Source organism: Anser brachyrhynchus, assembly GCF_964034855.1.
Source record: "Anser brachyrhynchus genome assembly, chromosome: 3".
In the NCBI taxonomy this organism is placed as follows: Eukaryota; Metazoa; Chordata; class Aves; order Anseriformes; family Anatidae; genus Anser; species Anser brachyrhynchus.
Window position 1 is genome coordinate 2530692 of NC_137696.1, and position 23816 is coordinate 2554507.

The window sequence follows — 23816 nt, forward strand, 5'->3', positions numbered from 1 at the left end:
ATGTGCCTTTAGTGCTTACATTTATATGATCCTACCAGATGTTCTTTATCATTGTAGATGACAGGGGAAAGGCTACCTTTCATAAGTCTTTCTGGGAGGTTATTTTTGTTGCTGCGGCTTAACAACTGCCCTTAATAGTTGTGACCGGCTTCACCTGGAGTCTCCACCCCACGCCTCTACCTATGGACCCTATTTGAGGTCAGTCCTGAGCCTTCAGTCTTTGCCTAAGCTGTGTGCTGGTCTTAAGTTTTGCCACAGGCAATGCCCTGCCAGTTCTCATAGGGATTTTCTGTGGGTTTCAGGCCCTAGGGAGATGCTGGTCTGCATAGTTCCCTGGTATTACGTACTTGATTTTCTGTGTGGAGTAAGATAACTGCAGGAATAAGGAGGCAGTGTGCTTTTTGCTGCAAAAAAACATTTGCTCTGAGCACAGAGCAAATGTAGTGACCCTTACAAGGTTCAAAACTAAATATGTTGTTGTAGGACCTATGCCATGTTTTAAGTCATAACAGTATTTTTTTTCTAGAAGCAAATAGATAGGCTTACGTGTCCTTCCCTTCATTATTATTATTATTCTTTTTTATTCTTTCAAGTCTGCTTTTTGTTTCTCTGGCATCTGAGACTTCATAGGCTATTATCCGGAGTCAGTAGGATACATTAAGCTAATTCCCTTTCCTTTGGGGACAGGAACACTGCAAAATTCCCATGTGCACTGATGAGCCCCTTAGTGCTCATGAAGAGGGTGGCGAGCTTCCTCAGGTGAGCAACTACCAACATGTTCATTCATCCTCATCTCTTTTCCTTCCAAGAGCTATGATGGTTGCATGCTGCAGCTTCATCTTTCTAGACATCTCTCTTGTGCCTAGGCCTTCTCTGCTTTGCCTGCATCGCTTACGTGTGTTGCTGATGGAGAAATACTCTAGGGAAGAGGTAAGTCACAGGTGAGGTTGGTGAGCATATGCTATGTGCCGGTCCAGTTTGCCTAGAAAACATTCTGGATAAGTCCATCTGGTGTCTTGAATCCACTCTAAATGGTCATTCTGAGTGTGACATGTCAAGTGCATGAACATTTCACTATCACTGTTTACATAGATCTCCCCATTTTCCATTTAATATATTAATCCTGCGGCATGGCTCTACAAGAATTAAATACGTGAAATGTGCCTTGAGGTCAGAATAAGATGGCTCCTTTATGACAGACAACACACAGCATTTAGGTCCCAAGGTGACAAGAACAATTCCTGCAATCTTTTCCTACTTTCTTCTCTTCGATTCCTTTCTTAATACCATGCTAACTGTGAATGTTCTGGTTTGGGTTTTTTTTTCGAGAAGTGGATGTAAAGCCACAATCTCTCATTTGCTAAAAATAGCCGTGTGTGGTGCCACATGGAGTGAATTGTGCTGAGCCGTGCATCTGCCAGCTCTCAGTTTAATACTGTAATTCTTCTGAGATCTCTGCCTCTGAGTAGAAGTCAGAAAGGGTTTTACTTCTACTTGCAGCTGGACCTTTGCAAACCTTATGTTATCTTTTGCATGTAGACAATCATTTTGTTCACATAGCATTTGATTTAATTTCTCTGGGGAATCTGGCTTGATTTGCTGGAGAGATGAATGTTTCTGGAGAACTCAACCATTCTGTAAGAGATGGAGTGGGCTTACAGCACTTAAAGAGCAGCAGGCAGATTTGAAATCCAGCCATGCAAGGGCTAGCACAGAGAGCAGCAAAGCTGATGTAACAAGCTGAAGAGCTGCCTGTATTCCTTGCAGACGACACATTTATTTGCAAAGGGATGGCTGGGTGTAAATGCCCATCAGTCTCTCAGCTAGATCCCTTGCTCACATAAATTCAAGTCATTGCTTGTTTTTAATGCTTGCAGGAGTGAGTCCTGAAGTGGCAGAAACATAATTTTCTGAGGAAGTATAGCAGCGAGATGTCTCTTACAGAAACGGTTCACTTGCCAATAAACTGAGCTAAGATATTCATCTGTGATCTCTGCTGCAGATTGTGTTGTTGTGGCAAATGTTTGTAATCTGCCATCACGCACCTTTACTTTAGGCAGAAATGGGGAGAACAGGGTAACTTACAGCAGATTTCCACAATTCAGGTTACAATCTTTTGCTGCCAGAAATCAGCCCTTCTGTGGAGAGCCAGAAGAATGCAGGCCTTCCTCTTCCTTAGGCCTGCTGCTGCTCTTTATGACCAGCTTGTTAAAGAAGATGTGCATCAGCACCGTGTCCTTCACACTGGCCGTGATCACTGCATGGTTAAGGACCATCTTGCTTTGCGCGAGTGATTTAGTTGATCAGCACATTTCTGCCTGGGGATGACAAAGCGTTGATTCCCCTGTGATGATGGGTGATAAATGTAACAAAGTCAGAAGGGCAAAAGGAATAGCTGAGCTTTGAAGATGAGAGAAACAATACAGAGAAATGTTATAAAAGTAGCTGCATCCAGCTAAAACTCAATGAAGATAATTTTATGCTTTGACAGTGAGTTGTTTAAGTAGCTAATGGTAAATTCTGGAGTCATTGGCTTGGTGCCACTGTATCTCTAATTTCATTTCACACATCTTCAAGGACTTTTCATGCAGGTAAAAGAGAAATTGAGCTTCCTTTGCTTAATGGTGGAGTCAGCATCCTTTTCTGTTCACAGTAAACCACTTTCTAGTATAAGGTCATATAGATGTTCTATCAAAGGACTGTCCCTGGGCATTTCATATTATCAGTTCATCACTGTAATCCTGACTAAGCATAAACACCAAACCAGCAGGAGCAGGTGGGCAGGGATGCCAAGGGGAAAATTTGTGCAAAAGCTGCCTGCAGAGAGAAAGACGCTGGCAGTTTCTTAGTCTTTTTCTCCATAAGCCCTTCCAGCTGGGGAAGGGGTTTCCTTTCCTCAGGACTAAAGGGCGGCAGCAAGGTAGACAAAGAAGTAAGAGCTAACTGAGAGCTACTTTGTGGTCTTTAAAGTTTACCCCCATGCTCTGTAGCCTTATGGGTGCGCTTTTTTTTTTGTTTTTTAATAGTCTACAAGCTTCTGAGTACATCAGGCATTACAATGGGCCTACAGAGATCATTTAAATAGCAGCTAGCAGAGAAAGGTTTGAGAAAATTAGAGCAGGCGGTTTGGCTGTGGAGCTTGTCTGGTAGGAGCCTTGTTGCAGCTTCACAAAGAGCTAAACAGATTGCTGACCTGATTCTGGGGCTCAGCAGAGCATGCCAGCTAGCAGGAGACTTCTTTACAGTGTATAAACTGTGCATCACTGCTAGCACAGAGAAGGGAGTAATCCAGTTTCCGTGCCCATGGTGGACAGGACAAGTTATAGCAAGTGGAAATCATTACAGGAAAATCTCAGTTCAGACAGCCAGGAGAAACATTTAGCAGTTGGGATAGTGAACGTTACAAAAGAGGGAGTGGACTCTTATCTGTGGGAAAACCAATAAATACGCATTGCTGAAGAATGGCTAGAGAAAGTCTCAGAGCTTTTTTTAATCCTCTGTTGTAGACCTTGTTGGACTTGCATACACTTCTAAGTAAAAGCTGGGACAAGACAGGAGCCAAATGGAGAACAGGAATTTGTCTGAGGAAAAAGTCACGTTTTTTGGGGGGGGGAATTTGGCAATGGAGCACTTCAGGACGCAGTGGCTATGGCCTGCACAATGCTGCTGTTGGGAGGAAGCTCCATGCCTTGTGCCTGTCAGGGTGAAAGACCTTTGCAAGTAGCAGGGGTGACAGATGAAGTAACGCTGGGTTCATCTGTAAAGTGATACGGAGTCTTCCGTGTGGGAGAGCACTTGGCAATGCGTCACTGCCTCCTGTGTCGCACCACCCTTCCTCCCGTATGGGAAAGAGGGAGCGTGACTGCTCTATACCAAATGCCGGAAAATGTTTTTGCCTTATCTTTTACCAAACATAGCCAAATGGGCTGTGTGACAAGTGAAAGATGCTCATAGAAGGTGACCTTCAGTGGTGCTTCATACGATGTGCTCGTCTAATCCATTTGTGCTGCTTGACACCCAACCTCTGTGGGAAGCCTCAGCGTCAAGCCCCAAAACCTGACCACGTCTGATAAACAATTTTCTTGTATCAGCAGAGGGCGCAGCACGATTAACCAAGCGAAGGCTCTCCAGTTCACCGCCAAGCCCTACCTGCTCATGCACTGGGAGTCAGGCTTTAAAGATGGGATGAAGTAACGCTGGCAGAGCTGGTGAGTTAGAAACCTGTCTCTGAGATCCTTTTGGTGTGCGTCAGGCAGCCACATGGTACGCCACCCTCTGTTGTTTTCCTAGAGTTCATGTATTTACAGAGTGGGCTTGAGTCCTTGGGATTAGGCATTAAAATGCTTACTCAATTTCCCAGGACTCTGTCATCAAGGCTGGCAGTGTTTGATACAGTTGGGCGTTCTGTCATGCCGTTGCCTGTTCTGTCAGAGGCAGCCTATAAATACACACGTGCTTCTGCGTTTCCCTATCTCTCACCCTAAGAGGAAATGGGCTTGTTTTCATGTGATTAGCAGGCAGAGGAACTTGTGAAAGTGACACAGCTGTACTGTAAAAAAACTCTACCCCACAGACTTTGTTGCCAGAGGAGCTTAACTGCCGTCTCTGATAGACCTGAGAGCAGGACCGTCCGAGCCATGGAGCGAGAACCAATGCGCATAAGAGAGGGCTACTTGGTAAAGAAGGTAAGGGGGTGGCTTTGGACAGAGGAGGAGGAAGCTGACTGAACGGGTTGTGGGACTATGGGAAAACGTACTTTGGTTTCAGTTGCTTAAACAGAATAGTTTTTTTCCTATTTTTCTAAAAAAGAATGCAAATGAAAATAATTCCTTGAGCAATAAAACAGTGTGATGTTAGTGATTACAGAGGTACTTGCTAGCAGTTATATCTTGTTAGTGTCCTATACGATAAGGTACTTTGCATTTATCGTAGATGTACCTCTGGGTCAAAAAGTCTTATTTTCATGAAGAATGCCTTTATTGGCAGCTTGGCAAAAGAGGTAACAGCTTGAAATGGCCACAGCCTACTGTACTGCACTTAATCAGAGTTAAACGTTGGGGATGTGTAGTGGTATCACAAGTCAGAGTCTGGCCTAGGGAGAGTTTGTGGGGCTGTGGGCACTCCTCTCCTCTGTGAAGGCAGTCACTGCCCCACTGCAACCTCTGCTCTGGAGTCTTTTGTGGTAGAGCCCACAGGATAAGGTCAAGATTTTTATGTAAATCTGTAGTGAGATCAGTCTGGGGTAAAGCAGTTCAAATTGTGTCAGTTCTGGGGCTCTGTGCAGCGGTGTCTGTGCTCATCAAATCTAGAATTTCACTCATTAGAGCTGCTGGCTGGAGGGGTCTCTAATCTGGGACCGCTGTTGCAAAAAGGTCATTCATCAGTCTTATTTCCACCGACACTGAAAGGAAGCAAGTTCATAAAGTAATCTCAAAGCTGCACCGATGCTGCCATGAGGAAGGAGACGACCAAATTCACGCACAGCAGGTTGCAGATCTCTACTTCTCATGGCCCAATTTGAGAGCAGATGGCTCACGATCCATATGTCTCCATGGCAGGGGAGTGGCTGGAAACTTAGACACTGGGGTGGACGATCCCACGTTGTGTGCCTGGCTGGGTATGCCAGGGAAAAGATGCATACAGACATGCCAGTATGAGTCCCTGCTGTTCCTCTGAGTTCTGGGTCCCCAAGAAGTTTTTCTGTGGGTGTTGCTAATGGAAAGTTGCAGCTGGGTGCTATTGCAATGGCAACGGGGAAGTGGAAAGTGTGCTCCTGTTCTCTAACAGCATTGTAGTTGGCTCTGTCTTTGCAGAAGTGAGCTTATGCTGCTGGTGAGGAGCAGCAGTGTGCTTAGAGGGAGGCTGGTGGGCAAAAGGAGCAGAAGATGCAGATTGGAGTGGTACCAGCTAACATGGATCTGTCAGTGAGGCTGCTGTGAACTCCACAGCCAGAGCATCCAGCTAGGATGGGCATGTTCTCAGTTGCTCTTCTGTGCTAATTAAGTAGTCTCCTCCTCTTCTTTGTGCCTGTAAAGTGAAACTCTTGATCAGACCTGCCAGAGTAATCACCCGTGCAGCCACAATCATCTTCAAAAGGGGTGGAGGTGATTTTTCACGGATTTTCTTGTTATTTACATTAGGCTTAGGGGTTAGTGTTTTGGCTGGTACAACATGATCTCCACTGAATATGGATTCAGATTTAAGAGTTGATCTTATGTCAGCTTAAGCCAATGTTTGTATATGTGGGGGACCTTGGGTCATCTGAGCAAGCACAGAAAACAACTCATTTTCTACTCATGTAGTGCTACAAATATTTAAAAAAAATAAATAGGGAAGTTGCATGAGCTATTAACTTGGCTAATGATTTCAGAGGGCAGTTCAGGGAACACTCATCTTTACCTGCAGTCTTTGGAGCAAGGGAGATGATTTGTTTTTTAGTCCAGGAAAATCAAATCCAGCATCCTGCATTTGTCTTTCATGAGCTGTTTTATCTGAGACCGACATGACTATGTTCAGGCTTGCTGATTGTGTGGATCTGAGACTGCCAGTCTAACCCTGCTCCGCAGTGGCTTCCATTGACAGAGAATGTCAGAGTCTTCAGGAAGTACTGGACTTGTCTCTTTATAAGCAGAAGTATCGTAAGATGCAATAAACTGGCAAAAGGAAATTGCAGTGGTTCTTCTATTGGCTCACCATCTCACTTGATTCCTTAGCAGAAAATCAACCTGTGGGTCAATTTGGGTTCTCCAAAAATGATAAATTCTTATGGCTCAAACAAAAGAAAACAGCATTCAATCCATATGTGGTATCCACATCAAGGTTGGACCGTTCTTTTAGTTCTCTGTTCATCTGGGTTTCCAGAGAGCCTCCAGCACAGCAGTTTACCTTTGGAAGGCAGCATTCACTTGTGGGGCACCTTCTGCTTGCAGTGAGTGCTGCAGAGGCTGGAAGCAGGTCCCATTCTCAGTAAGATCTTTGCTGACAGTTTTTCCTCTCCATCCTGTAATTGAACTTAAGGTCTGATTCAGAGTGCAAAAGGCCTTTCTTGAGAGCTAAGGCAGGAAAAAAAGGATGTGATGGTCAAAGGTTTCATCCTGGGGGGAAGGAGGGAAAGACTCAGTGTTTCTGTCCTGTTCACTTCTGCAGAAATGCAAATAAAAATAACTCTGCCCATTTTAAAATCAAAACAATCCACTTGCACAGTGTGATAGTGGCCACCTCATTTCTGTCTGCAGCTTTAGCTCTGCTTAGCCACCATGGTAGGAGAGGGAGCATAAACCGAGGTCTCTCTTCGTGCCAGAAAGATAAAGAAATCAAATGTTTTTGGAGGATAGCCTCTGATTTGAGGCCTACAAATGTCGAGTGTGCATCAGTAACTCCTCAGAACTGTTGATTTTCAGCACGTCTAAATGCTCATTTGGCTGAGCAGTAAGTCACTTGGGTGTCTGGGATTGTGACCGTTTTTGAAGCTGTCTGCAGGCTGGACCAGAGGTAAGCTAGCTAGGACACGACAGCCTTAATAATTCTAGCACTTAATTGTGCTCAGCACAGAGACAGGTTGTTCCTCTTTGAGGCCCTGTGAATTTTGCCATATGTTTCACTATACGTAGGATCTGGCCCTGGCTTTATTTCTGAATTTCTCACATCTAACTGCTGTGATTCAGAAACAGGAAGTAAAAGCTTTAAAAGATGAAACGAAGCACCTCAATTTCTCACCTCACCAGTTGGAGATCCGCAGCCCAAGGCCTATGAACTACTCATTACCCTTACTGTTGCTTTCTTAAGTCTAGAAGTCCTCTGAGATATGTGCTTTCTTATCTGACAGCCAGGCCTCAAGAGCTGACTGTATTGTGGCATCAAGTCCTAAATACAGCACAGGAAGCCCAGAGTTAATGAGAGCGCCCTAATGGGTCAGTTCGCATCTGGAATTTTTGAGGATTGTTCCTAGTGTTGTCACTGGGTCATTTTGAAATCACAAACGTACGGAAAAGAAACATCATCTGGGGTCACGATGCAATTTTGGAAAAATTCACAGCAGAGGTGACTAGAAGGGGAAATAAACAGTTGTCAGAAGAATAACATATTTTAACAGCATGGTGAGATGGGTGTGGTTGTGGCTCATTATTTCCCTTGAGACCCTATAGTTATTTTAGAGTCAATCAGATGTTCCCTGGTCTTTGGTGGATATCATATGAACAGTGATTTATCAGACATAATGCACACCATGATTTATTGATGCAGGGCAGCATGTTTAATACCTGGAAGCCGATGTGGGTCGTGCTCTTAGAAGATGGAATTGAATTCTATAAGCGGAAGGCTGACAACAGCCCCAAAGGGATGGTCCCACTAAAAGGAAGCACTATTAACAGCCCATGCCAAGATTTTGGCAAAAGAACGGTAAGTATGTTTTTTTATAACAATGATTGACAGTATACTTGAACTCCTGGAGGCACTGAAGGGGCACAAGGCTGGTAGTTAGATTCTTTACGTTTATCCTGGTGGTCACCTTCCCTTGTCTTAGAAGGTCGGAAGCAAGATTGGACTTGTGTAGAGTTTGAAAGGTGTGACTGTTTGAGTTAAAACTCAGGATATTTCAGGAAGAGCAATTCAGGCAGTGGTTTTTTTTTTTTTTTATTTCTAAATCTGTCAGAGCAGAGCTAAATTATACTGTCATGGGACACTTAGCAGCTGAATGGGGCAACTTTTGTATTAAATATAAATTCAGCTGCTAAGAGCCACAGAATAAAATTGTGGAAAACTATTTCATGAGCAACAGAAAAAAATAATTATTAATTACTGAATAATAATTATCATGGCAAAGAGCCATGACTAGCCTATTTGAACAGGAAGGAGATAAATGCTGTGGTACAAATGCCCCCCAGAAAGCTGTGATTCCTGTTTCATTACCCTCTGGTAACTACCTGACCCCACGTATTTCGCATTCACATGATGTGTATTAATTGCACATTGCGTGGTTATGTGTAGAGCTTTTGTGTGTGACTAAGAGCTAGCTACGTGTATACTTGGGGAGAGAGAGGAAAATAATTGGGGGAAATGAGTTCGAATGATGTACACATTTGGGCTGTCTGTGGCTGAGCACAGCAAGCACATGGGTAAGGTCTAAGTTGGACGTATTAGAACAAGTCCAGAGGAGGGCCATGAAGATGCCCAGGGGGCTGGGGCACCTCTCCTATGAAGACAAGCTGAGGGAGTTGGGGTTGTTCAGCCTGGAGAAGAGAAGGCTGTGAGGAGACCTTATAGCGGCCTTCCAGTACCTAAAGATATTTGTCAGGGAGTGTAGAGATAGTTTAAAGCCATTACTCCTTGTCCTAAAAAAGGTTAGATTAAGATTAGATATTCAGAAGAAAGTCTTTACTGTGTCGGTGGTGAGGCACTGGCACAGGTTGCTCAGAGAAGCTGTGGATGCCTCATCCTTCACGGTGTTCAAGGCCAGGCTGGATGGGGCTTTGGGCAACCTGGTCTGGTGGGAGGTGTCCCTGCCCATGGCAGGGGGTTTGGAATTAGATGATTGTTAGGTCCCTTCCAACCCAAAGCATTTTTTGATTCTAAGTTCTCAGTGAGACGCATAGATCATGATATTCATAAATTAAGAGTCTTATTTGAAAGAAAATAAAATGCAGGAAAATGCAAGCATACATATTTGGTTACAGGGTTCCAGAAAAAAAGTATCTGTTGGTGAAACAGGATTTCCATGAGCAAAGAATAATATATTTAGCCCTTTGATAACTTAACAACTCTCAATTTCAGTTTATTAAATAGGTGCTATAGACCCAGGAATTCCTCTCACAGAGAGTTTCCCCCAGAATCTGGGAGATTATCCAACTGCAATTCAAATAAACTTGCAGGCGGATGACTGAAAAACAAAACAAAACAAAAAAGAATCTCAGGGAGTGTTAGAAAAGTAGAAATAGTGTGAGAGAGTGCACTTCAGAGAGCACTTCATTCTCTCATATGTATAAACTGAGGAGAATTATCTGTCCTTCAGTTCTGTGGTGAGTGGAGTCAGGGTTTAGACCTGCTTGCTTTCTTTTCTTTCTTCTTTTTTTTTACTTCTCTTTTTTTTTTTTCTTTCTGTGCTCTGACCAATATTTATATGAAAAAATTATGTTGATTTTATGGAGTCTTTTTAGACTTCAATGTGTTAAGAGGCTCTTAACTTAAAAGCTCTGTTTGGGCCAGTACTCGCAGAGAATAAGATTGCTGTTAATCCTGGGCTGAGTCAGGAAAGTGATGGATGGCTGCTGCTTCTGGGGACAAAAGGTTTTAGAGGACCATTACTGTGTAAATCCCACTGTGGGCAGGATCATCAAGAGCTGCCAGCTCTTCCGAGATCTCTGTAGGCACTGGGAGTTGTCCACGGAAGGAGACCATTATTGTGCCCAGACAGAATTTCATGACCATGCATCCCTAACCTGTCCCGCGCCTGTCATAGATGTTGCACTACCTGAACTGGCAAGGGAGAGCATCCAATTGATTCAGAAGCAGTTGAGATCAAACCCATTTACTCTTTCGTCTCCCCAACAGCACTGCCTGGCTCACCTGTAGGCATGGCTGGGCAATCCTTACTGTTTGACTCCTGCAGCTTTGCACCTGACCTTCTGCTTCAGCAGGCATGGCTTTGTGTCGGTGGATTGCCCGAGCACAAGGCAGGAGCTCTGCATTGTTGCACTTGACTCCACCTCTTTTGCAAACCGTGAATAATAAGGGTGCAGTATAATTATATCCAGGGCTAGAGCATGAGGTAGGACATTAAATAACCAAATAAAGGAACTCAGTTTATCTGCACACATTTAGTTCTAATTCAGCTAATTAAACTGTGTTCCTACATTATCTAAGTAACAATCTTCTGTACAGCTCTCCTTACTCTTTATGTGAGGTGTTACTCATGGGAAGGAGGGTACTGTGTTCAAGAGTATTACAGGTCCTACAACATAATGCTAGAAGTAAAGCTTTTCTCATAAAGCATTTCTTTCCAGGCAGATTTTGCTAGTTTTTAGGTCCCACAAAGGCACTAAGATCAAATCAGTATTGTTCTGTAGTGGTTGCTTGGAAATGTCAGTAACAGTATCATCCTTAGCAATAATGAAAAGATAATTCACCAGCGTATGTGCACTCTACAAAATGGGCAGAGTCCGAAGTGTTCAGTGTCAGACCTGGGGGACAAGGCACCCAAAATGTCTTTTCATAAGTAAGATCTGCTGCAGAGTTTGAAGTCAGTAAAAGTGATACGAACGACTTCAGCAGGTGTTGGAGCAGATCCTCCTTGGGTCAGTGGGATGTTTATGCAAGCCCATAGACCAGCAGCCCTGGAGACATACTTTGTCTGAAAACTTGCACTGTTCAGACAGCCAAAACTGCAACATGCTCATCTGTACCAGCAATACTGTCACTGGGATTGTTCTGACAAGCAGTTACTGCCCCAAATGAGTGAAATTAATTTACTGCATGTATTCCTTGAAAATACACAATTTTTATCGTTGTATCTTAAATCTTACAGCTGTGTTTCACAGCTGAATTCAAAGCCTCTGCATTGCATACTACGTTCTAGTTGGTTATAAGGTAAAACGTACAGTTCTGCTTCTTATGTGAATTATTCTGGTTTGCAGTGGTTTGTGTACATTCATATCGACCTAAAACTAAACTTTCATTTCTAGCAAGACTTCTGTAGGGTAAGAAATGGGATCTTTCTCGTTACGTCAGTTGTAAGTTCAGTCTTACTCACTTAGTCCTTGCCCCAAATTGGACCCATCAAGCTGTGAGCAGACTTTTGTATTCATCTGATTTGATTTTGGCTTTTTGAATTGGAATGTGTCCCTGCCTTGAGGCCTATCTGAAACCTCACAGCACATCATCAGCACACTTGGTTTATTAAATCAATTGCAAAAAGCTGATGTTGGGGGGAAAGGAAGCGACCTTGGATTTGTTAAACAGATATATCCTGTTCACAAGAGGCTGTGACTGTATATTTAAAGATTTTATTGTAAAATGTATTCAACACTGTTCACTGTTGTCGATCTGTTTCATCACTACTTAATCTGATGTTAATTCTGCTCTATTCTTTTTCGCTTCTCCCTTGGCTTTCCTCTGGATAGCATTATCATGTATGGTTGCTCATAGTAGGATTCATTTCTCTTAATTTAGCTAAACTGTGGGGGTTTAGTGCAAGTTGATGCTCTAATTTTTCTCAAAAATACAAATAGATGTGCATCTCCAGAAAGAAGACTGGTCAGTTCTAGGATTGGAGACTTAGCCTTTCCACCAACTTCAGAGGAAGCCTGGAAGCCCAGCCCAGTGGCCTAGGTTTCTGAAAGCTAGAGTTAAGAGAAGACTTGGAAAGCTCTTTCTCCTCATACTAGAAATAAAAACTCTAACTTTTCACTGTGTATCCAGTGCTTTGCAATTTTGAAATCTCCACAGTAGTCACTGGGACTTCTGTGTGGTTTCAGGACATCAGAATATTCTCCATTTACCAGTCTGGAAGATAGATATTTGGGATGTTCAGAACCATGCCATTTACAAAAGCAGGCTTCAGTAGACTTTGGTGTTTTGATGTCCATGTTTTAGATTCACTGCTTTCTGCCCTTTGATAATCTCTACTTGTCCTCATGAACCCATGCTGTTTGCTCCCTTATTAGCTTGATGTTTTTAGTTAGATGCCAGCTGAGTCTGTTTATTCCAGTACAACCAGAAACCTGGTTTGTTCCACAACTAGTGGAACAAATAACAGTTCCACTTACGGGGAGCTACATTTTAGAGGAAATGGAAGCCCTCTTGACTGAGTACTTAGATCTGTATTTTCCATCCAAAAGATCACTGGATGAAAATGAGATCAAACAGTCTAAACTTTTTTCTTCTTCAGGTTGGTGTTTTTTTCTGCCTAGACCTACCTTAAAAGATCTGTTCTCGCTTCTGGGGTTTTGGGGAATACACGCTTTCCATTGTGATCAATTTAGAAAAGCAGTGATCAGAAGGTGTACGTAAGGGTCAGATATTTCATCTACCTACCAAACCCTTAAAAGAATGCAAACGTGTTCAGTTACCCTCCAATGTGACTGTGTCCTTTTCTCCCTGTGTGAATCAGTACCTTAGCAGCATGATGCAGTTTGTTGTTTGTTTTAATGTTGTTGTTCTCCTCTGAACTGACGACATCTCTAAATATATTAAGACAAGTTTATGCCCGCTGTAAGCATGCAGGGACTGGGTATTTCAGTCTTTCAGCTGTTTTGAACTTCGCAAATCACCAGTTATAGCAGTGCCACTCTCTTCTGCTGACAACATCAGGAATGCTCACTGGGAAGTAACAAAAGGAGTCAGTTACGTATACTGCCTGTCCATGTTTTTTTTCAGAATGTTTTTTATTCATCTGGCTCTAAAGCACTTTCTGTAGCCCCTTAGGCATAGGTAGGCGGTATGCCATGGTGATACCAAGTTAATCATATCCAACCAGCTACACCAAAGTAACGTTAAAAAACAATGTTTATCCTTCCAGTTTGTCTTCAAGCTCACTGCAGCCAAGCAGCAGGACCACTTTTTTCAAGCTGCCTACCTGGAAGAGAGAGATGCTTGGGTACGGGATATCAAGAAAGCAATTCAGTGCATAGATGGAGGCCAAAGGTTTGCCAGAAAATCCACAAGAAAATCTATCAGACTGCCTGAAACAATCAACCTGAGGTTTGTTCTTGTAGCTCTGCACTCCTATTTACTTCCACCTGCACCCAGTGTGGCATATGCATAACGTCGATGTGGAAGAGCTATAACCGTTTCTGCTACCTAGCTGGCTTCCCTTGGAGTCCTTTCTGTGTAACTGTTTTAGAGCATGCAGCATGATCGAAATGAGCTAGTGGTTAGAGCTCGGTAGATCATTTTAATACATTGACTTTCATCAAAGCATGTGTATTTGTCAAAGGATTCTACTTATGAGGAAGCTTCTGAGCACACTGCAGTGCAAAAGGAGACCCCAGCCGAAGTGTGATTCTTTCAGGAGAGGCATTTTTGTACAGTACAGAATTTATTTTAGAAATATTTTATACATTTGTTTGCTCTGCAGGCAAATGCTATTGTTAGCAATAGTTTTTGGATGGTGATGAGAGAGTGGTGCCTGCCAGAGGTCTTGGAATTTGTAGAGGGAAAAGAAGAGATAAAGAGCACATACAGAAAGCCATCTGCTTGTCAGTACTTAAAAAAAAATAAAAAATAAGGACAGTGTAACTTTTGTCTTCGCACAGTAAATACCAAAGTACAAGTGAGCCTACTGTGCTTCTTAAAGCACTGTATAAAACTGCACAGGACCAAGATCCAGCTAAATCTGTCTTCAATGGCTTCAGCAGCGGGATCACCCTGACTGAATAACGAACCAAAGGATTTAGCTTGTGACATTTAGTGTTTGTCCTACTCGTCATTTTAGAGCCCCAGGGGCAATTAGTTTTGAGCAAGTGAAAAGCAAGGGGGGAGAAGGGAAGTCAGACCAGGAGTCACTGAAGTTACTCAGGGCCTCTGAGAGCATGCGGGTTTTGGGGATGTCACAGTGTTTTTGCTCTGCTGAGGACCTTTGGGAGAACATAGCAAAGCACCAGGGCTGTGAAGCTCTGCAGAGGAGCCTCAGCAGTGGGTGTTCCTCTGTTCACACTGCAGTCATCACAAGCTGGTACAGTCTTAAAATAGAGGTGTGGTGAGCCCTTTGTGCAGTTACTCTTCTGTTCCTACAGTTATGATAGGGAGGTGGTGAGGCCTCTGTGCTTTGCACAGTAAACTTTTCAGGAGACTAAACTAAGTCATACTGTAGGTCTATAGAGATTGCTATGCTCATAAAATATGAAGACCCTGTGAAAGACAATGATATTACTGTACCAGCCGACTAAAGCTTTTTATTTGCTAACAGTTTCTGTGGTTCTTTTTATGCACAGTGCTTTGTACCTCTCAATGAAAGATCCTGAAAAGGGAATAAAGGAGTTGAAACTGGAAAAAGATAAGAAAGTGTTCAATCACTGCTTTACAGGTAAGAAGCTCTTGTTCATCTTTTCCATTCAATAAAAAGAGCACAGAGCTAAGAGTCTCAAGATAGATCAAAACAGCTCTAAGCTCTGTAGAGCATAGAGAAGTTTTAGGAAAAAACCTGGCAGAGGTCATCTTGACCAACAGGGGAGATGCTCAAAGGATGAAGCTTAAGAAAGTGTTCAGATATTGCCATGTTAAGCAAGAGAAGGAGGAAATTAAACCAGTGCCAGCAAGTATTTTTAGGTTTCTGCCTGTCTGTCTTGGGTTGTGGCTGATAACGTTTATTTCTTTGTAACCAGGCACTTCTGTGATTGACTGGCTGGTGTCTAGCAACTCCATCCGAAATCGCAAAGAAGGACTCATGCTCGCCTCTTCCCTCTTGAGCGAAGGCTACCTACAGCCTGCAGGAGATACATCCAAGGCTGCAGCTGAGGGACTGTCAGACACCCCCTTCTTAGATCTCAGCGATGCCTATTACTACTTTGTGAGTGTTGTATTCTGGTTTTCCTTTGTCCCAGACTTGCAGATACTCTGCTCTTCTCAGGTTTGAGTTGGGATTCTTAAGTCCTGGAGGAAAGATTGTACAGAACTAGAGATCTATGTTAATTGTCTTTCTCTATGTGACACTCAGAATAAACTGTCTCACTTTAACATCTGTAACCAAGACAGTTCTTCTAGCGCTCTGTGTGAACCGAGTGCAGAGATTCTTCTTAACTTGGGCGTTATTCCCAGTAATTTCAGCACTGACGAGGACTTAGCCACCAGTTCCCCTGATGATTCAGTGGAGTGGAAGAGAGTAATTCATCATCATGGGGCTTCTCAGAGTGGCTCAAGCTGGAAACACATTTTTGTGCACTGAGCTGGCAGATCTGACTCAGAGCACAGGCATACACGCACACACATAGAGCTTGCCTGTGAGCAAAAAAGCAAAAGTTGTTTTGTTTTTTTTATTATCTACCTGGTAACACCTGTGCTGGGTAGCTTACCCAACCTTTTCAAGTTGTTTCATATTCTGTGGATGGATTTGTAGAACTTGCAATACCACAATCGCAGCGAAACATTTTAAAAAATGTTTGGTTTATGAACTGATGCTAACAAAGGGTCTTCCTACTGTTAAGTAAAATGGCTTAAATATTACAGTTTTGTTTATACTTACCACATAGAATCACTCCATGAAAAAATGAATCTCCCGTTACTTCATTTGTTTTCCTAGAACACCTCTGTGGTAGGAAGACTCTACCTGTGCAGAAATGGAAGCACAGACGGTGCTGGTGAAGGCAGCCATGTGGCCATCACAGTTCCTGGCTACCAGGGACACTTCTCTTGATACCTCATGTGTAATTTGCTTGCTTTCAGCTTGCTTTTAGTTTGATTCAGTACCAATGTGGTGTGAGGAGGCTGCAGCAGGTCAATGTCTGACTTGGTGTCAGGTAAACAGTAAGCACAAAAGCTTACTACATGCAATACGTGTGGTTATTCATACCTTTATTCATACCATTTGAGCAGTGTAAGGCTTCAGTAACCAGCATCACAATTTATCTGGTGTGGAGAAGATGGCCTAGATGAGAGTTTCCTCTTCTTCTCAAACTGCAGGTGCTTGTGATGGATGTAGGGAACGGAAGGTTATATTGGGTTGGGGAATGGACAGCCTGGGATGTATTGGCTGTGCCAACATCGCTTCATGTGGCTTCGTATGAACTGAGGTAGATGTAGATGCTCCAGCTCTCTTCAGATGCCCTAAGACCTGGTGTAGTCCTATCTCATACTGAAATGCTTCCATGGCAACTTGGAGAGGTCCTCAACTTTACAGGATGGTTTTCCAGTAGAAAAGTTGATTTTTTTTTTTTTAATTTATTTTTTTTTGGTAACAGAAACAGGGTGAAAGGATGCCAAACAGAAGTCAGATTTGTATATATATATATAAACAGGCACCATTTGTGTAACTTCTGAATTTTCTCTTGTGGTCATGCAGCCAGACAGTGGTTTTTACTGCGAGGGGAATTCTAGTGACGATGATGTGGTCCTGAAAGAAGAATTCAGAGGCTTAGTAGTCAAACAAGGATGTTTACTGAAACAGGTCAGTATTGCACACCTTCTGTTCTCTCACTGGGATGATGATCAATGGATACAAAATTACTCTTCTACACCTAAAAGTTTTAAAGAAGAGAGAAAAATTAGCTTATGCCATGTCCGCATTTGACAGGTTTAATCTCTGTCCCTCCCCCTTTTTACTCAAAGAACCCATTTTGTAGCATGGCAGCAGGGCTTTTGTCCAGAGTTGCAAGGTTTATTGTTCTTAGTACAGAACAAGACAGCTTAGTGTTTTAATTAAACACGAGAGTGCTAAAGCAAGAGATGTGACAAGCAGGAGGTATTTTAGCAAGGTTATCTGCTTCCTCTGGAAGTTTGGTGCCATGAAGGAAACCAGAAAATATCTGTTGGGACCATAAGTACTTTCTGGTGGTGCTCACTTGTATTTCTCTTGTTCAACCACATTACTCAAAAGCAACAGAAGAAACTGGATGTGAATCTTTCTGCTAACGTTTACCCTGTCACATCCACCTCTGTCTAGTTAGTAGGAACTTCTTGCAAACAGCAGTAGTTAATTGAGAAACTAATATTTTGAAATACTGAGAGGAAATGATTCACGACAGTCTCCAGCAGTTAATCTGGATTTGGTCACCTTCAGTGAACTATGGATCACTGCTAGAGAGTGTCACCGTTTCTGCAGGTAATGTGTATTCTCAAGACTGCAGCAAAGGATGGGGAAAACCTAGATCTGCTGGGAAGCGCTGTTACCCCAGTTACTTTGTGAATGCTGTAAAATTAGTAAGAAGGTTTCATCTTCCTTGGTCACAGGGGTTGATTTCCTGGGATGTCTCCCAGGCTGTCCTCCCTGCAACTTTTATGATTTCTCATCAGGCTCAGGCTATGAATGGCAGGATGTTTGCATTGGAGGGAAAATTTCCTGTCTTCTAGGAAGACAGGCCAGGACTAGATGAACTGGGTATAGTCCATGAGTGCTCAGGGTCCATGTGCCCAGTATGAGTCTGTGAGGCTGTGGGCTGGCCCAGACTGAGCTCTCCCAGAGCTTCCATGATGAGATCTCCCAGAGCTTGAAAGCACTTAAACAACACTGACTGGAGTTGGTGGACTATAAGCCAGGGCGTCTTGTTAATATGATTTGGATGTCTATACCACTTGGAGCTAAATCTATTTGCTGTCTTTCTGCTTGGTCTACACCTGTGTGAGAGGTCCTACAAAGGCTGGATGCCTCAGAACAGCATTGCTGGAAGGCAGCAAACTGGCAGGGAAGCTTCCCAAGCCAGCCAGCAAGGGATACTGTGGAGAAAGGTTAGGGTCTGAACCCTTCCTGCAGGACATATCGCAGCCATGTTTTGTGGCATTTAAACCTTGTTCTGACATCTCATGTGAATGTCATCTATGTTGAAGCTGTTGTACTTTGTGTATAAAAAAAAAGAGAGAAGCCAGTGAATATTTCCTGTCCAAAATATTAATTTTTTCCCCTTTTGTATTCCCACGTTCTCTTGTGCATGGGTAAGCTGACTGCAAGCATTTGCAGGGAAAGCAGTTCATGACATGCCTCTTTTTTAATTTTTCTAGGGACATCGAAGGAAAAACTGGAAAGTGAGGAAGTTTGTTTTAAGAGAGGACCCTGCATATCTTCACTACTATGATCCTGCTGGAGTAAGATACATTTGTTCAACTTTGGTTTATTTCCCTGTTTATTTGGTGGTTTGTTTGTTTTTTTATTTTTTTAAAATTTATTTTCAAAGCTACATTCTTCTAGAAATATAAGTGGAGTATTTGCTTGGGGATGTGTGACGGAAAAGGTCAAGCAGGATAGTGGGGCTGTTTGTGCTCACACTACCTGGCTGCCTTCTGGAAAAGCAGAGGGAAGGATGGTTTCTGGGGCTGGCATGTGACATCCAGACCTGGGAACAGGCAGCACTGAACTGTTCTCTCACCTCTTCTTTGTGATTAATTAGAATTAATGTGTGGTCCCATTTGATGGATGAGGTTAGAAGAGCAAATTAAGACTATACCATCATTTTGCAGTTTGTAATCAAGGTGTTTTCTGTGTCAGACTGAAACATGGCATTTTGTTTCTCGTGTAATTCTTATGGATCAAGGCCTGCTCTGAGAAAGGAAGGGGCATCACCATAGACAAAACCTGACCCACAAAAGCTGGTTTCCAGATGAATTCAGCACATAGTATTTATTTATTTTGTCCAGCACTGCCACAGGAGCAGAGCTATTGTGGGTTTAGGTTCTCTAAGCTGTGTCTGTCCTGCTTGGCAGAAGCTGCCTAGATGCACTGGAGAATCAACGCTGAGGAGTGTGACTTCTGTTTCCAGCATCTTTCCCACTCCTGGCTTCTCCTCCCAAAAGGCTGAAGTGTGTCATCTCATAGGAACTGCTGGTTTCAGGCTTATGCCAACAAAAATGCTTCTTCACCCAATCTTTGGCTATTGCAATCCTTCTTCCTCAAGTGCAGAAAAAGACAAGATTGTAAATAAATGTATATCTGCTCCTGCTGCTTGTTTTTCAATAAACCACCACCACCACCAAAAACTTTTAAATATCTCTTCTTTATAACTAACCTGCTTTTCACTGTAACATCAAAGGAAAGCCTATAGCTGGCAAAAGGTTTATTATTTTTTTCACACCTTTGCTCAGAGCATGGTAAATACTCTGCAGATCCTGAATTCCAAATTCTGAAAGATTTCCTATTTATTTGCAGATTTGCACACCCCCTACCCTCCATATCATACAGATTGAGGATACCCTGGTTTTCTCATGTAACATACAAAGTCACCAAATGTTTTTGTTTTCATTCTGGAGTTTTAGTCAGATATTGACATGTGAAGAGTTTCAGATGAGTTGTATTTCATTTTGATTTCTTATCTTTCCCAGGGAGAAGATCCTCTCGGAGCAATTCACTTGAGGGGCTGCGTGGTGACAGCAGTGGAAGATATGCCAGACTGTAAGGAACCTTACTGAAAGAGTTCTAAGTTTTGTGTTATAAGTTTCTAGTGTATTCTTTAAATCTGCCTGAAACCACAAGTGTTTTTTTTTTTTTAATTCAAAACCAATTTGCAATGATTCAGTAATTCTTCTAATTACTAGGCTCTCTTAATTACTGGAGGAGGGTACTGTGATAAAGGTAGCAAGTGGGAATCTTGTTCTTTGTCAGTTGTTCAGACTTGTCAAAATGATGACATGGTGTCCCTATGTTAGGATAACTGGCCTTACACAAAATAAGCTGAGTTCTCATTTTAATTCATGGATTTCATGTGGAAGCTTTACATTACAAATGGTTGTGCCAATTACTTGTTACTCTACATGTTCTGTTCCCTCCCAAAGCTAGAAACTGTGGGAACAGCAATGGTTAAGCATTGCTGCAAGGAACGAGAAGCGTTCGTTCAATGCATTCTCTGCTCCACAGGAGAGGCAGGCTCTCATCCCCAGCCAGAAAGTCTGTTGGCATCTCAATGCCTGTGTAGGCTGTGCTACAGTACATGAAAAGAGCCAGAGATTTCTGACGTGACTTAAATGTCTTGGTTTTATACCTGGCAAAGCACTGGAGGGCTTGGGTAATATAAGCTCTCTGCAGGGCTGCAGATTCTTCCATGGTTGGACATCAATTGAACAGGGACTCCTGAAAGTGAAATGTGCAGAACTCACGTTTTTTTTTTCTCCAAGACAGTGACAGATCTCATGGATCCTATCTTGCAAATGGTTTCCAAAGGCATGATCAGGCACAGCTGTAGAAAGGAAGGCAATCTGTTTACAGAATGCAAAAGAAGAAACATTTTACATACAGGAGTTTATTCTCTCATAGCTGACTTCCTTATTTCTTCCCTGTAGCCAAGAAGTGTGATGTTGAAAACAACCTGTTTGAAATCATCACAGCAAATGATGTCCACTATTACTTGCAAGCAGCTTCATCCACAGAGCGTACAGAGTGGATCAAAGCAATTCAGGCAGTTTCTAGGACTGGGAAATGAAGATGATCCACCAGCCAGAAGACAGACAACTGAAATTAATTACTCCAAACAAAACAGGAATTTTAGCTTTTCACTGAGAAAGCAGTATCATCTGGAAAGGCCTCCTGAGGCTTGTGGGTTGGGGGGGAAGGGAGGGGTGGGTAGTAAGTTTCAATTCTATAGTGGGCACTAACAAGCTAACATTTTCCACTTCTGTTATGGTAATATCTTACTAAATTACAGCATAGAACATGTCACATTAGTGTGTGCTTCTTGTAAGAATTAGTCTACCTTGGGAAGGTTATACCTTAAGCCTTTCCCTGCTGCCACTGCAGACAGCAAGAATTTCACCATTACCAGGGGACAGAATCATGTCGCTGACTGTAAGGAGCTCCGCTAGTCACCTGTGATTCAGCCTGTGTTGTGTTTCAGTATCTTCTAATAATTCAAAGGCTTCTTCAGACAAACTTTACACTTTCTTCTTTACCAGCCAGTAGTTTTTCTACTGCCATGTTCTCCCATCCAAAGTAATATAATAGGTTTAAGGAAAGAAATTAACTAATTCAAAAACCTGAACCAAACCTTTAAAATCCTTTAGTGTTAAGGAAAGGGAGAATGCAGACAATTATGGAAATGAAACACCATGTGGAAAGCACTTACAAATCTGAAAGATGTAGAAGTTTCCCCACAGGAAAATTCTTCTCTTGTGGTATTTCAAACATGAAGCAATCCGTTTGTCTTCCATATCCACTTGATTTTGACCCTTGCTAAATTTCTCCGTAAGAACCTGCTCCAGGACCATTGTTTTTCTTCATTTAGATCTCCAAAGCAGTTGCTAGGGTGTCATCTACTGCTGATATGACCTGTATTTGAATTCAGAATCGTGCAGGAGAAGGGAAAGGATCTATGCATTACTTGAACTACCAACTGAACTTCCAACTGAGGTGGTGGTGTTTAGGGTTTTTCTTTTTTAACCTACAGCAATATACTCAATGCTTGGCTCTGTGCCTGAGTTATATAAAAGAAACATTATTATTTTTGTAACTGAAATAAATGTTATAATTTGTTGATATCAGGTTACCTGAGCAATCTTTTTATTTTTTGTCTTACTGTATGCATCAAACTTTGAAGTCTTTAAACTTTAAGCAAGACCTGGAAGTCAAAGTAATACCAGATTCTGCATGTAGCCTGTTCCTGTTGCAGACGGATGTTCTGTGTGCAAGTAAACTTCACAACTTCAAAATTTTAAATAAGGTACCTTGAGAGTTCTTATTCAGATATCTTTAAAAATCAATGTGGAGCTAAAGCTTATCTTCACTTCTGTTTCATTATACCCTTATATGCGTGTATACAAGAAAAATAAGAAGCCAGAAGCTGCTGTCACTTCAGCCTAGGGTATTCTAATTGGTGTTCAAGGAGAAGCTCTCTCTGGTTCATTGAAGCTGTGGTGTCACACAACGTTTTTGGTTATTTTAGTTACACAGTATGAATATCTTTTGCTGTAGCTGAACTGTGCCTTGGTCTGCTGGACCAGCCTTGCGATACAAGCCTGTTGGGGCCTGGAGCTTAGGTTCAACGTGAAAACATAACTTTGGTGATCTACTTTATGCATTTAGGTCAACATAATTACCAGCACAATGGAAAGCTATAAATACAGTAACAGATCACTATGTAGTCTTACAATAAATTCAGGATGAATGCATTCATTTTTTATTGGGAGGAAAAAGGATATGAATGTATCATCTTCTAATTCACAACAGCAGCAAAAACAGTTCATACAGAGCAGGTCTAAAGAGATCTGAGCCTAATATGTCTGAAGGTCCTTTGCTTATTACTCTCAAACATACTAATGCAAGTACCTCTCCCTCTTGCCTAAGGAACTCCCTGTGGGTACATTCATGTCGTGGAGATCTAGTTTGACATTGGTCTCACATACTTGTGGAAGAACAGGCACCTCTTTTCTGCACCCCAGCACAGAGTTCCTCTGACACTGCTGAAACTCTGTACGTATCAGCTAGTGCAGCGTGATGAGATTTGGACCTCAGAGGACTTTACCAGCCCTAAAGGGAAATACCTTGGGTCTTAAACTAGGCTCACAGCTCAGGTGCCCTTTGTACTGTTTCTACCTCACCTGAATCCCCAATTTCTCTGTTTATGGAGACAATAGACAGTTTGGCCTTTATTGTTGTTTTTTTTTTAACCACAAAGTGCTTGGATTTTCAGAATTTACAGGCCTCGGCATATCTGTGACCTCAATGGTAGAGCACAGTGAATACTGGCAATTTGATTAATTCAGCAGAGTGTCCATTATCCTAAAGGAAACATGAATTTTGCTCAAGAAGCTTCTTGTCCTTGGGGTTGAATCTGGGTAGGTCTCTTGTAAGTGTGGTAGAGCACCCCGTGTGTCTCTCACTTCCTTGGATTACCTCAGGTAAATGATCAGATCCTGTTCTTTAATAAGCTGTGTTTCTCCTCAGAAATAACAAAGAAAATGCAGCCACACTGAGGCAGCAGGCTGGCACAGACAGCATCCGCACATCCATTTAGGACATCAGAGGAAATGGGCTTCTAGCAGGCATTTCCTGTATCTCACGCAAGCTGACAGGATCGCCGAAGCCTGGTCTGTCATTCTGAGGAAGGAAGCCTCATGGCGCAAAGATAGACTGTTTGCTCAGCCCTGCTTTCTTGATAATTGCTTTGTGGTTGCTGCTCATTTTTGCTTCAGAGCTCACTAACGCAAAAATACCCTACAGCACAGGAAAATGAAAAATAGAAACTCACCCAACTTAG

The 23816-nt window shown here is 42.5% G+C and overlaps 1 protein-coding gene across 13 annotated transcripts in view; it reads left to right on the plus strand.

Annotated features, from left to right (window-relative positions):
* Positions 1-22101, plus strand: part of PLEK (pleckstrin) — a 66131-nt gene extending 44030 nt beyond the window's left edge. For 4 of the 13 annotated variants that reach the window (XM_080587090.1, XM_080587091.1, XM_080587088.1 and 1 more), the window contains 12 exons: positions 58-198; positions 688-759; positions 4095-4208; positions 4574-4685; positions 8242-8397; positions 13511-13692; positions 14925-15016; positions 15315-15499; positions 16988-17092; positions 18640-18723; positions 19954-20023; positions 20908-22101. In XM_080587090.1, coding sequence (XP_080443216.1) covers positions 4638-4685; positions 8242-8397; positions 13511-13692; positions 14925-15016; positions 15315-15499; positions 16988-17092; positions 18640-18723; positions 19954-20023; positions 20908-21047 — 1062 coding nt within the window. In that variant the 5' untranslated portion in view covers positions 58-198; positions 688-759; positions 4095-4208; positions 4574-4637 and the 3' untranslated portion in view covers positions 21048-22101. Of the gene's footprint in view, positions 1-57; positions 199-235; positions 337-687; positions 760-866; positions 931-4091; positions 4209-4573; positions 4686-8241; positions 8398-13510; positions 13693-14924; positions 15017-15314; positions 15500-16987; positions 17093-18639; positions 18724-19953; positions 20024-20907 lie in introns of those variants that run through there. The other 9 variants (XM_080587084.1, XM_080587081.1, XM_080587085.1 and 6 more) reach the window with 9 other exon arrangements.
* The last annotated feature ends 1715 nt before the right edge of the window (positions 22102-23816 follow it).